Source organism: Procambarus clarkii, chromosome 31 (assembly GCF_040958095.1).
Source record: "Procambarus clarkii isolate CNS0578487 chromosome 31, FALCON_Pclarkii_2.0, whole genome shotgun sequence".
Lineage (NCBI taxonomy): Eukaryota > Metazoa > Arthropoda > Malacostraca > Decapoda > Cambaridae > Procambarus > Procambarus clarkii.
In genome coordinates this window covers 27,276,148-27,290,664 of record NC_091180.1, presented here as the reverse complement: position 1 = coordinate 27,290,664, position 14,517 = coordinate 27,276,148, and the positions used below count along the sequence as shown (strand labels likewise).

General features: G+C 41.6%; 3 protein-coding genes across 7 annotated transcripts in view; 2 read left to right on the top strand and 1 right to left on the bottom strand.

Annotated features, from left to right (window-relative positions):
- Positions 1–2,899, top strand: part of LOC123758917 (cell adhesion molecule Dscam2) — a 355,224-nt gene extending 352,325 nt beyond the window's left edge. For 4 of the 5 annotated variants that reach the window (XM_069334603.1, XM_069334604.1, XM_069334601.1 and 1 more), the window contains exons 33-34: positions 736–1,033; positions 1,305–2,899. In XM_069334603.1, coding sequence (XP_069190704.1) covers positions 736–1,033; positions 1,305–1,762 — 756 coding nt within the window. In that variant the 3' untranslated portion in view covers positions 1,763–2,899. The remainder of the gene's footprint in view (positions 1–735; positions 1,034–1,304) is intronic. The other variant, XM_069334605.1, reaches the window with a different exon arrangement.
- A 1,376-nt stretch (positions 2,900–4,275) lies between these two features.
- The window catches only part of LOC123758913 (corticotropin-releasing factor receptor 2), a 174,038-nt gene continuing 163,796 nt past the window's right edge, over positions 4,276–14,517 (top strand). The window contains exon 1 of the mRNA XM_069334599.1: positions 4,276–4,484. The gene's annotated coding sequence lies outside the window, so the exon portion shown is untranslated. The remainder of the gene's footprint in view (positions 4,485–14,517) is intronic.
- Positions 5,796–9,209, bottom strand: LOC123758916 (uncharacterized protein T25E4.2-like). The gene is made up of 5 exons (XM_045743682.2): positions 9,039–9,209; positions 8,509–8,739; positions 7,510–7,695; positions 6,693–6,839; positions 5,796–5,939 (listed from the first exon to the last, which is right to left on the bottom strand). The coding sequence occupies exons 1-5, from the start codon at positions 9,207–9,209 to the stop codon at positions 5,796–5,798; spliced, it is 879 nt and encodes a 292-aa protein (XP_045599638.2).

Genomic DNA, 14,517 nt, shown 5'->3' with positions numbered 1-14,517 from the left:
TATATATATATATATATATAAGGGGTACCACCTCTGGTTGTTTGTAGGGACCCATAAGCCTCGAAGAAGGCTTATATAATTGGGTATATATATATATATATATATATATATATATATATATATATATATATATATATATATATATATATATATATATATATATATGGGCACGTTGGCACTAGTGAAATTAATATATTATTGCTGTCGCAGTTTAGAATTAATAATCTTCTCAAACATTTATTAGTGAGGAGTTTTCAATGTCATGGCGGCCGGGACGTCCCCTACAGAATATGGATTGTACCCTGTTGCGATTGAATTGAATACAAGAGATTGGGATAATATACACTTAATTAGTTTCATGAATCATTCTCATAAATGCATGCTTCTTTTTCTCGTACAGTGAACTGAATTCTAAAATTAAATTAGCATAATTTTCATAATGAAAAGGATCCTAAAACTTTTTAGGATTTTTTATTTAAATTTGCAGAAAATTTAAGCATGTTTATATACACGCATTAAACTACTGGAGAATCTGATCACGATAAATTGTTGTCCTTAAACTGACAGATTAATTATTTAACAGTAACTAAAATTGAAATGTTGATAGCGCCTTAAGCCATCAGCGACTCACCGAGCCATTATAGTGAGGTGATATAGGAGTAGCCTCGCCGCGTACCTTAAGACTCGTGTACCTGGCCCTCCCACCAACCCTACCCAATGTGTGCCAACCATCAGCCCAGTCGCCCCACGCCCATAAAGGCCCACGGGCGTAGTCGCAGTCATGGGCGCGGTGTGGGCGGTCCTCGGAGTGAAAGTGAAGAGTATGACTCCCTGCAGTCCGACACCGACACGGAGCACGCCACCTCCTCCCGCACCGAGTCCTCCATCCACCTGGACTCCGCCACCTTGGAGAGCCAGGCGACGCTCCACCTGCCCTTGGACCCTCACCTGGCCACGCTCGAGGGACGCCCGGACGCCCACGCTGCCGCCCACGGCTCCCGCAAGGCCGCCGCCGCCAGGAACGTCCACCACAGTGAGTCCTGCGCCTGGGGACGCGGTCATATCCCTGACTACGCCTCATACCCTCAAGTACTTGATAATATTGATGATGTGAACTCAAATACTCAGATCATTATTACTCTTTTCTCATCAGGAAAGTTTTGCCCAGAATTCTTATGAAAACATAAGCAAAATTTGCCTTGTGTGGAAACTACATTTTCAGAATGTGTTCATTTTTTTTAGGTTCGTATTTTCTGCAACACTTGTATTACCTCCCCCAAACTAAAACAATGATTCCTCCCTAGATCTGATATATCACGCGCCGGAGTCGAGCACGTCCACAGAGCCCTCGCCTATCCTGGAGCGCAAGTCTTTCCCGCGCAAGACGGAGGGCAGCAAGGCGTCGCGGGTTGGTGCCTTCAGTCACCGCGGCCTCAACAAGATGGCTGCCAGCATCAGAGGAGCGACGCAGGAGACCAGCCTTTCCTTCCAGAAAAAGATGGTTCCCGGGGCTGAGCCGAAGAGCTCGGACGATGGCAAATACGGGTTCACCCGCAAGATCACGCCTCCCGTTGGTTTCTCCAGTAGCCACAACGAGCTGTCGGAAGCGGAATGTGACTTAGAGATCAGAAAGAGGAACAATGAGGGCGAGGCGGCCTCCGGCGCGCCTGGAGCCTCCGGGGCCTACATTGGTCATTCTCGGTCTCAGTTTAGGTCTTACGTTTCTGGGCGAAATAACAAAGACTACAGTATTAAGGTGTAATTATCGTTGATCTGTACAGCTACCGATAATGTATATAATTTATATGTAAGTTTTTAGGAAACGTTGATTGTTGCAACATATACTATATATTATAAAGCTCATTTGACCATCTGTTTAGAGTATAATTCTTGAAATATGTATAACTTTGGTGAGTATATAAGTGCAACCATTTGGTCTCCCACGGACCCAAAATCTTAAGAAGAAATTGTCCAGTTCAAAAGCCTGAAAAGTCTAATTTGCCAGAATATTAATTTATTTAAAAATTCATTGTTATATCACATATTAACCTCAGTCTCTGAAAAGGGAAGAAAGAGTATTTTAATAATTTGTATATATATATATATATATATATATATATATATATATATATATATATATATATATATATATATATATATATATATATATATATATATATATATATATATATATATATATATATATGTGTGTGTGTGTGTGTGTGTGAGTGCGTGCGTGCGTGCGTGCGTGTGTGCAATTCCTAAGTTGTGCACATAAGTGGCTGAGACTGGGAAATGATCGAGCCACAGAAGGGGGAATGAGAGGGGGTAAGCCTCCCCCTTCCTCTTGTACCAGCACCAGGGACAACCTGTACTATCAGTTCCATCGTCAGGGTGAAGGAGCGTGAGACGAGGGAGGCTGTGAGGCGTAATTAAGACAGTAGAGCCGTTTAAAGCCTCGCCAGGTAAGACGTGACAAAGATTTGTCACGGGAGAGTATGTCTTCTTTTTTATACCAGATAACTATGCTCATGTTGCAACATATTTAACATAATATTGGGTAGAACTTCAAACAAATATTTGTCTTTGTTGATGTAGTGTAATACTCAATGTTGCCTGACTTTAATTTTGTACATTTCTGTACTTTATTTTGTAATCTGTGTAGGCCATCTTAGTTTTTTTTTTACTGTAGTACATTAATGTCTTTCCTTAAGGTGGCTGTATTTTGTATCCTTTTTGTATCAGGAACCAGGGAAGGAATGTCACTTTTGACTGTATAACTGTATAATACTGCGTTCTTAAAGTTCCTGTGATATTGTCATTGCTGTGAAACAACATCATAGTAGGCTTCGATATTACAATGTGTCATTGTTTTCTAAATATAGCAGATGACGATTTATTGAGGCTTTCCTTAACCTCCGTCTTGGAAGAAGGCGGCTCATCTAAACCTCTGTTGTCAAAAATATATAACTGTTGTTTTTGTTATTAATTTGGGATATCTGCTGTTTTAATAGAGTACATGACGTAACCTCAGAAGCCTAAATATTCCTGCAGTAAAGTGCATGTATTTTATACATATATGTAAGTATTCTGGCTCATTTTCAACTTGAAGAAAAAAATATGATGTATAATATCTATAAAAGTATGAGATAATATATCCAAGTCGAGCATATAGTCAGTCCCACGTGCCTTATACTGTATGGGTGGACTCTTGTCTGGATTTACCGTTGTTGATGCATATTTATCATGCATTTATTGAAAGTTATGTTCAAGTGGTTTTGTGGGGAAAAACATGATTTTGTGCATGAACATGCAATATATACTCGATTGGCGTAAGACGAACAACACACGTCCGTACCGTACTCAGGTATATATGGATTATAAAGGAATATATGGTTGATGTCTTGACGTAACCTCAGAAGCCTAAATATTCCCGCGGTAAACTGCATCTGCTAATCTTTCGTCAGTTTTAAACCCTGACGTAACCCAATCTATCCTAAAATAAGCTTAACGCATCAAACCCCACCGTTTCGGAACCTAAAATAAATCTAAATAAAGTATCTGTGTTAATTTAGTAACAAGATATGTGCAAAAAGCCTGTCTTTTCTTTTGACACAAGTGTTCGAAAGTTTCCTGGCCGAAGTTAGACTTTAGCAATAGCCTCACCAAAGTTTGCTATGGAGAGAAATATATACATATTTTCGACACGCTAAAATATTGAAATAATTATTTCGGTCAAAAGAGTTAAGTAAGCCAATTTTCATTGATTATGGTGATAGGAAAAATGTAATGAAGTGCGTTAATTACTTAATAAATGTACGACGTGTCAATCTCTGACAATATTGACCAATCAGGTGTGAGCACAGCTGTTTCCAACACTGGTGACCCATTTATGTTATTATTTTACAATTAATAAATTGACGAGTATAAATTACTAATTAAACATAAAGCTTCTAACATGAAGACACCATAGGTCAAAATTGCAGTGTTTCTTACAAAGTTCTATCCTTGAAAATTGTTAGCAAATAATTTTTATGCTGTCACTAAAATTACCGATAACACGCGATATTAAATTCCAATTTTTATTTAAATTAATACAGCATTCTAAGACGATCAAGTATATCACAAGCAACTGTAAAAGTAATAAAAGCGTTACTAATAAAGAAACAGGTGACTACTACGAGTAAAATACCAGAATTAATTCAGATATATTATTCTGGATAAGTAACTCAAATGGGGGAAGAAAGTCGACGTGAGGAGAGGCGAGGCGGCGTCGAGGTCACTCTCACCAGCCGCCGGACGGAGAGGAGGTGTTTCTTGCTCGGTGACCTTTACCCTCAAGTAATTACACTCGAATAAACATTAATGAGCAACAACATGAGACACTCGGAAGCTGAGTAATTAGGTGTGAGGAGCAGGGGCAAGAGTGTGCCACAAGGGGGCCACTCATCACCTCATCAATCATGAACACCTGCCTCAACAAGGTCAGTAATTATATATGAGTTTATTATCACGTTGTATTGTCAAATGCAATAATATGTTGTGTGGGGTGGTTAAACACTGGTTTTAAATTTAATCTAGATCATTGTGACTAATGATGCCATTAACTAAATGTTCTATTACGTATCGAGAGAATTTGACAGTGTATATAATATAGGATACAAGGTTAACAGTACGTCAAGAACTATAATAACGTATTGACAATAACATCATGGTAATAGATTTGGTATTGTGACGTCACTGATGACGTAGGCTCTATTGGGAGTTTGTTTTGGACTGTAATGACCTCTCACAAGGCCCTCAGCCGTGCAACCTCTTCTGATTATTATCTCGGTCATTGTGAAATATTTATAAATGCATTTCGAAGCCTAATGGTGGGATCACAGGAGAGAGAGAGAAAGCGGTGCACGAGGCTGTTCCTAGATTATATACACACATACATTAGTTGTTGCAGCCTCGTATATATAGTACCATTAATAATTGCCTGCTTCACTAAACTGTAACACTTCACTTGTGTTACAGAGGGCTGTAACACAACCCTTGGGACTACACAACAAACAACTGATTGATATTCCTAGAATGCGACTCAACCAAAGCACAGATGCAATGCAAATTAAGGGTTCAAAATTTTGGATTGACAATTAAACCTGTGCTTTTTCTCAGCCAGTTTAAAAAGAGACTAAGAAATGTCAAATTATCATCATGTAGCAACACACACTACACTACACTTTTATTTGTTCATCATGTAGCAAATTTCACTCGCATTGCCTCATCCAGAATAGGTAAATTTTGTGTTGCTGTTATTGTAAATGTTAAAATATATATATATTTGTTCTGTGACCAAAAAAAAATCAATTTCTATAATAGCATGTGCAATGCCTTTTTTCATTAAATATCTCATAAAAATGGTTTATATTGCTAAATTTTTTTAATACTCTATAGATGTTTACTTCTCGTTTAATATTGTGTGTATCCCCACGAAGCCTGTCAATAATTTAACGTTTAATTAGTTATGCCCGAAACGCTTAGAACATTAGTGGCGTTATTAAATATACGCCCTCTGTAACAACTAATTAACACACTATCACATTCCCGTTTATATTTTCTTAATAATAGTAATTATGATTATTAAACGACATAAATATAGGTGTTGGGATTGCACGCATTTTGATTATCTGAAAAGTTCGGGGCTGTGTGTGGTGGGGCTTTCGTCTTGTATACAGTGGTGCTGGCGATGTTGGAATTGTCACTGTCTGCAATGTTGGTCATTATTTCGTGCAACAGTTTCACCGTAGTCACTGCTGCGATGGTCGAAGGTTGACTTGGCAGTGGGCAAACTTCTCCACCAGTAAGGCGAGGAAAGCTGCCGTGCAGCCTAGTAACCAGAGATAGAAGGCGCTCTGGAGGTGGTCCATTCCCAACACTTGTTTGTCTTCAATCTGAAAATATTATAGTGTTAGGGGGAAAATATCTAGAAATCTGGCGTGCATGTATGTAGTAAGAATATCAATAGGAGCCTTGATGTGGATTTGAACCCGACATTGATACATATGTTAATGTGCTTTTAATTGCGTATGTATATAATCGTAAATAAACAACTGAGGTATTCAATAGCAACATCTTTGATGAATGTGAAGGTTGTTAAGAACAAAATGGGTTAGCTGGCAAATTTACTGTACAAGGAGTCTAGCAGGGCACCTAAGACCGAAATATTTTGCTTGCTACGGTTTAAATTCACCTTCCCATATAGCCTCTCCTTGCAGGCTGGATAGAAAATGGAACCAGATCCATTTGACCAATATAATATTTATGGTTTCTTATTGTAAGAAGCTCACTCGTAACAATGGTAACTATCCACACGTATACAACTGTACCTACCTTCGCACTTTTTTGTTTTAACTGACAGTGCCAAGTTTAACTTGGGATTGCACAAATAAGACTCGGACAGAGCTGTCCTAAGCTTTAAGCCTAAGCTGTCCTTAAGCTTTATTAGTTCAATACACACATAAAGCTGAACAAATAAAACCATAGAACAGGCCTCTTAACTTGTCCAATATTTAGTGACATTTCTCCCAGTAAGCATGTACCGTAAGGATAAGCCTATTTTTGTATATCTTATAAATAATGCAATTTACAAGACACTTGTCAGAGGTAAATAAGTTTGTTCTTTCTGCCTTGTGTGAGTGTTGTACCTTAATGTGCACTGTAATGTTCTTCCCGAGTGTTTCTCTGATGTGTTTGTTCTCTGCGTGATACAGGTCCTGAAGCCAGTAGTCGATCAGACCAGCCTCGATCATCCTCTGTTTCATCTTCCTGATTTGGCCGATAATCGGAGCGCCCTTTCTGTGAAATATATTTTGCGAGGCCTGTTAGGCTGTTTGTGTGTGTGTATATATATATAAGGTTGTGTTTGTGTCTATTAAGTTATGTGTGAATTTATTGTGGTTGTGTATGCGCATGTTTGGATACGTGGTTTGTGTGGTCCCTGGGATGTACAAGAAATTTAAGATCGTGTTCCATAGTAATTTAAGAAATGAAACAACCTTTTAGTGTAAATATACTTAATGCTAATACTAATTAGCATTTACGGTGGGAAAGGTATAGTTAGGTCTATTAATAATTGTATAGGTCACTAATAAATATTCGCTCAAATTATTAAAATTTTGAAGACAAGAATTTAAACACAAACATATTAAATTTCAGTAGCAGGTTTGCAACATTTTTCACATACTTTCGCGCTATACTGAGGTTTCGCTAGACATTCTAAATGTCTCTTTAAAACATGAAGATAAGGAGGGTAGACTACCTACGACAATTTGCCCGAAGGGGGGGGGGGGGTTAGGGTAGGCTACCATAGACACCTTGCCTGAAGGAGGGGTAGGGTAGGCTACCTAAGACAACTTGCCTGAAGGGGTAGGGTAGGCTACCATAGACATCTTGCCTGAAGGGGTAGGGTAGGCTACCATAGACATCTTGCCTGAAGGGGTAGGGTAGGCTACCTAAAACAACTTGCCTGAAGCCCCAAGCGTTCCCACCGAAGAGGTTATACTCTGTGGTGCTGAAGTAGAGGGGCGTGTTACCGTACTTGTCCACGTAGAGCGGGGCTATCTCGTTGAGGATGTCCGTCTTGTAGGCTATGTACGAGAAACGACCGGCTAACACCCGCTTCGCAGCATCTTGTATGTTATTATAGATCTGAAAATGATTGCAGTTAAATGTTGGTTTGGAAACAAGGTTGTTGATTTATGGAACAGATTATCGGTATAACAGATGTGGGATCACTTGATTCTTTCACGCGAAGGTCAGACATATGAATGAATTTGGATATTAATAGGAGATGCTTCGTATGGGCCAATAGGTTTTTTGCAGTTTCCTCAATTATGGTCGTAAGATCAATGCACAACAAGTCTAAAGGGAAATGCGATAGTTATTTTTCAAAGTAGACCAGAGTTCATATGTCTAATGAGGGAAACATCTTGCGAAACAGAAACTACACACTAATGTTTGACAAGCTGAGGTTCTAGTTTTCGAAGTCTTTGTTGTTCTTGTTTGTCAAATTCCCTCTCAAGAGCTAGGCATTGGCAAGATCCATTTGCCCTTGACCTCAGGTTACGACTGATTTGTCCCTTCAATCTTGACGCTGAACTTACGTTCCGTCATGGCACAGGATGGATGGTGGACTGTGAGGAAGGTCAGTCAGTGTCATGACAGAGGGGGAAGGCTCCTCCATCATGATATTAATCTAATTCTGTCATGACTCTGACCTTCCTCAGTTCACCATCCCTCCTGTCTTCTGACCTACTATATAATACCGGTATGATACCACTGTGCCCGTGGTATTATACTTGTAATAGCCTTTGCTCACTAATAATGTTTGGCAGCTTTATCAAAATAGGTAGACCAGGAACTGAAACTCGACCATGCAAAGTCAAATAACTCGATTGAAATAGATAAATAAACAAAACGTAAAATATAAGTATAAAATTAAGACGAGTTTAAAACACTCGCCTCATATTTCTGGTGTATTTTGACGAGGACCGGATCGGTACTTTGGTTGAAATAGAGGAATGTTGTTCCCTTCATGAGTCGAGCTCCCCAGGACCAGCCCTTCTGGTTGAGAATGTCTGCCAGTGTGTTGATGGGCTTGTTCTTGCTCTGGACGGAGAGGTGGGCGACGAGGGAGGAGCGGTAGGCGGTGGCCAGCACCAGGCACCCTACCAGCCACCAACCAACCAACATCTGAACCGGACGGTATTGCGTCAACCAGATTATAGCCTAAACTGATACTTGAGTGCGTGGTTATAAATAGGAATATATTTTCAGATTACATTAACATAGGTACGTTACTCATTTAACAGCTAAAGAAATATAGAATATATACAGCGAAGCATTAAATAAGTGCTGGATGTGTCCAGCACCGCTGGACACATCCAGCGGTGTTTAACCTGGCTGTCAAAGACATAAACTTTGCTCTTCCTTGTGGTCTGTGGTAGATCCGTATCTACTTTGCTCTACCCCTGTGGTAGACCCGTATCTACCTTGCCGTTGATGGTGGCGGGCGGGCCGGTGGGCTCGTTCTCCAGTAGGACGCCCCAGATGTAGAAGACCCGAGAGAGGAGGTCTGGGCTCCGCCTCCCTGACACCCACGCCCACGCCTTCTGCAGCACCCACAGACACACGCCCGTGGCGAAGGTGAACACCACCGTCATCACCCACACTGGTCCTGGAGAGAAGCGAGGAGCATGTAACTCCCAGAGAGAGAGAGAAGCAGTAAGAATATGCCATATAATATAAACCCTTGAAAGAAATGTTTTTCACTGTTACCGTCTGTTAAAATTCTGGCCTACACACCTTTCCTCTGTACCTCCGTGACTCAGTTATGATCTAACTGAGCCCGGCATGTTCCAACACGTTAGTACTCTGCTCACAGACTGAACAAACAATTACAACAGAACTAGAACGTTCCAAAAATATATGACACAGGTAAGATAACTAGGAGAGTCGTAAGGTAAGATAGCAAGGAGAATCCTAAGAACTATATCTCCCTCCCCCCTGCAGGCAGTTAGGCGTAGTTTGAAGCAATAACTTAAACATTAAACCTTTGTTTTTATGCTTGGGAAAAATCTAATGATAGCGATTTTATGTACATTATGAAACTACGCTTTAGGTGTGAATGGTGTCTTTTGAGGTGTATTACACTAGTAAATTATGGCAATATTTGGGTTTGCAGTTTGTTTTCAAATGCGCAACAATTTCTGATCCTCGGTGGGATGTCTATTTCATCTGTTTTAATATTGCGTGCTGCCTTCAAACGGCGTCATTGCAAAATGCCTGAAAATAACCTTATCATAGCATGATACCTGTAAATGGCCTGATCAGAGCCAAGGAACGAGGCAAGGGACTGGGCTGGAGCGACATTATTATCAGCGGGTCGTAGACGTAAGTCTTGGAGAAGTCTATGACCTCCATCCTGGCGTCTGAAGGTGTGAGGTCCATGGAGAAGTCTGCCATCTGGTGCTGGAGAGTGCCTACGATCCCTGACCAGTTGCCGCCGCTCGTAGGGGTCCCCCATAAACCATCCCACGGCTCTCTCATCTCGTACCTGTTGGCCAAGTGTCCCTTAAATTAACGTCAAGCAGTAGGGATATTTTCCTCTCAAAGAATCCAGTCGGTTAGTTGAGTAGATCCTCTTTGATCTAGCCCTTCCTCCTAATATGATAGTACTTAAAGGATCTATTTGGTCGAATGTATATAAATGAACTGTTACAGCCAACAATGCTCACGTTTTCTACTATTAATTTGTAGCGGGCACGAAAAAATAAATTAATGATGCCTAGACCTAGTATATAACGGATATGCATGTCCTGTCCTACACAGAACGTCGCTTTTCCCTCAGATGCGTTACATTCAGCCAAAAATTGTTGTAGAAGAAAATGGAAGCAGCTGGCGAAAGTGACGTACTGTCCTGTTTTCTGTTTTGGGGCCTCTGGTAGGTTAGGAGAGGACACTTTACATTGACCGTTTTCTTGACGCTGGGAAACCTTAGGAGGACGGGCTGCAATATTAGGCCTAAGATAGCGTATATTAGCTATCGATTGGATTGCCTGTACAGGTCGGGTTCTTTAGTGTCCCTTGTTTTTACTATGTCGCTTAATCTAGTTCTGCAATGCAAATCGTGAAATTTTTGGGGTCCAACAGTCGAATTTTGTACGTTTAACCAATTAGTTGTTATAAGTACTATCGTTCTGGAAGACGGGCTGGTCGAGCCTGAGTACTCTCTTTAGACGTCATCAGACTTGGATCAATCATGCTGTGTTTACAGATCTGCTCTAAACTAGGTTGAAAATATATATTTGTTATCGTTTAATGTATAAAAAAATCATCTGTAGTTTTACTTTGAATGTACCATATCTCCAATCATAAATTACAGGCTATAATAGAGGAATACAGACGTGAAGTTGAAGCGACGAGCCATGATGTCGATCATGCGGGTGTTGAGAGCGTCAGCGTGCTCCAGCAGGTCCTTGGGGTCGTTGCTGACCTTCTTGTACTCCACCAGCGGGAAGTAGCTCAGCGCCACCACCTTGAAGGTGTGCCCCATCATGTTGTTCAGAGTCTCTGGAAATATTAAGATGTAGACCCTTAAGGCAGCTTCGGAGTGTGTGGGTTTTAGGCTCGCTGTTCGTGCTGTGTTTCATGCGAACAGTGACGTAAATATTTGCATCTAACTGACTAACCTGGAAAGAGGTTCCCTGGACGCAGGAGCTGGATGCCCGCCTGCCCGTGGTCGCAGTAGAGGCACCGGCGGTACGTTCTCACACGCCCCCTCCCTCCTCCAGCAGCTGCTGCTGAGAAAATCTTAAATCCTGTATCCAAATTTCAGTAGGTAATCAGTTCCTAGCCATCGTCGAAACCTTCAGCGGGTATTCCATTCACCTGGGCTTTAGGAGACTCGAACCCTGGACCCTAAATGTGAGAGACTGAAGCTCTATCTTCAGGGGGTATAGTTTACATAGTTTGTAATACCCTGAGACAGAAAGCCTGTTACACTTCTCCAGGTCCCCCTAAATCAACTACTGACCTTTTCCCAGGATGCAAGCCACAATAGTTGTCTAACTCCCGGGTAACTATCAGCGTGCAGGAAACGTTGCCCCTGAAATCGAACCCGGAACCTTACGGTTGTGACTCCACTGACTAGTACGCTACAAGGATAGCAAAGGAGGAAGGCTTTGATATATTAAGACGATGGAAATTATACTCTCTGAGACAGGTGTTCGTCTTCACGAGAATTCTAACTATCGATGACCTTCAAAATAAAAGAATTATCAGGAATGTAACAGCTAGGGAAACTGGAGAGCTTTGATCATTGATACGAGCTCGAAATCTCTGTAGCACATCAGTGAGACTTCTCAGTCAATGTAGTTGATGCTTGTGGCACCCTGAATAGACTGTATAATGGCTTGTCCCGAAATGTTGATGCCTTACAGATATAGGGAGACTATGAAAATCATCTTTGCACGGGAATAAGAGGCTTTTACGGTTTGTGTAGCGTCCTTTCTGCCCTGACTTGTTACAGAAGAAAGATCTTAGTAGAAGTTTGCATTATGCATTGTTTGAAGTTATCTGTTTAGTGTTATATCTAAAATGAGTTAAGATTTGATCAATATCTAGTGACTTAAAAAAATTTGAATGTATAACTAAGAGTGCGTTTCTGCTGTGCTCTGCTTTAGGGTGGAGTTGTTAACATGTTACCTCTCTGAATGGCTTGTGTCCTGAGCGAATCGTTAACTGAGGAATTCTGATAGTCGCTGCTGCTGTTGAGAGAGATGTAGAGTGTGTGGATGGTGTTGCGGAGGCTGGAGTGCCGGAGGAGGGCAGCCATCTCTGATCTGCCGAAGGGATGGAGAAGAGCTGCCATCCCTGACCTGCCGTCCGCCACCACCACCACCATGGTCTGAGGATGAAGCCACAACCCAGCAGCATCCAGCAACCTGCGACAATTTACAATTTCGTAATATTTCGCAGAAAATAAGTATGCAGAACAATAAAATACATTTGTTTACTGCTGGTGAAGGAACACATTTAAACGAACTTAATGAAACTGCATTAAACCATCTCTGGTTTAATGCAGAGATGGTTTAATGATAAGATGATTAGACTTGCCCCGCACGGAAGAGTGGCTGTGCTCCTTAGCGAGAACAGACAGCAGTACCTGAGTGCAAGGTCCGTGTTTGGTTCATCCAGCAGGAGGATGAGAGCTTGGCAGGTGAGCTTAGAGCCCGACCACAGCCTCTGCAGGAGGGGGTCTGATGCCGTCTGGCCCTGGGAGAAGAGCGTCTCTGTCGCCACCACCACCAGGCTCCCTTTCCCGCCTCCGTCAGCTAGTCGCCTGCAGGAGGGAGGCCAAGAACACCGTCACTTCATGCCTTGGTCTTGGAAACCAGGTTTTTAATCACTTGTCCAATCACGGTGCGAGAACCAGCAATGTAAGTCTGCCAATTCACGTGTCGGGCGTCGCTAGCGAGAACCGTGTAAGATATAATGGTATATCTCCCTCAATTGGCGGTGCAGTTGTGAATAGTTAGGTTCTTGTGGCTGGAGAAGATCGAGTTAGTCTCTGTATAGCTTACACACAGATATATAAACTTAATAACTTGCATACGAAGATGAAACAAAGGGTTCGATAACCCCTCCTTCTTCTCCTGTTTTGTTAGTCTTTAAAGATCTTTAATTCAAGATAAAATATTGTTTTACCATTTGTCTATTTATATTGCGAATATTGAGCCTTGTTTTTATACGTTTTATATTAGATTGATCGAGTATGTAATGGGAAAAGGTTCATCAAAATTAACCTGATAAAAAATAAAACTAATATTTTCTGGTCTTCATCGAGTCATGATGAGGTGAGAGCTTGCGAATGGTCGGGGGCCGTGGAAGGTTGCGGCAGCCTTGTCTCGCTTATGTTATTCATCACCCAGGCAATTATTGGCGTCCCTTAACCAATAACCAACACGCTAGCCAAAACCTTGCTGAACTCTGATGTGTGTGTGTGTGTACTCACCTATTTGTGCTTGCAGGATCGAGCATTGACTCTTGGATCCCGCCTTTCCAGCTATCGGTTGTTTACAGCAATGGCTCCTGTCCCATTTCCCTATCATACCTAGTTTTAAAAGTATGAATAGTATTTGCTTCCACAACCTGTTCCCCAAGTGCATTCCATTTTTCCACTACTCTCACGCTAAAAGAAAACTTCCTAACATCTCTGTGACTCATCTGAGTTTCCAGTTTCCACCCATGTCCCCTCGTTCTGTTATTATTACGTGTGAACATTTCATCTATTTCCACTTTGTCAATTTCCCTGAGTATTTTATATGTCCCTATCATATCTCCTCTCTCCCTTCTTTTCTCTAGTGTCGTAAGGTTCAGTTCTTGCAGACGCTCTTCATACCCCATCCCTCGTAACTCTGGGACAAGTCTCGTGGCAAACCTCTGAACCTTCTCCAGTTTCTTTGTGTTTCTTCAGGTGGGGGCTCCATGATGGCGCGGCATACTCTAAGACGGGTCTCACGTAGGCAGTGTAAAGCGCCCTAAAAGCCTCCTCATTTAGGTTTCTGAATGAAGTTCTAATTTTCGCCAGTGTAGAGTACGCTGCTGTCGTTATCCTATTTTATGTGCCTCAGGAGTTAGATTAGGTGTCACATCCACTCCCAGGTCTCTTTCTCGAATCGTTACAGGTAGGCTGTTCCCCTTCATTGTGTACTGTCCCTTTGGTCTCCTATCACCTGATCCCATTTCCATAACTTTACATTTACTGGTGTTAAACTCCAGTAGCCATTTCCCTGACCATCTCTGCAACCTGTTTAAGTCCTCTTGGAGGATCCTACAAGATCCTCTTAAAGAATCCTGTGTGTGTGTGTGTGTGTGTGTGTGTGTGTGTGTGTGTGTGTGTGTGTGTGTGTGTGTGTGTGTGTGTGTGTGTGTGTGTGTGTGAGACACAATATCACGACAACGAAGCAA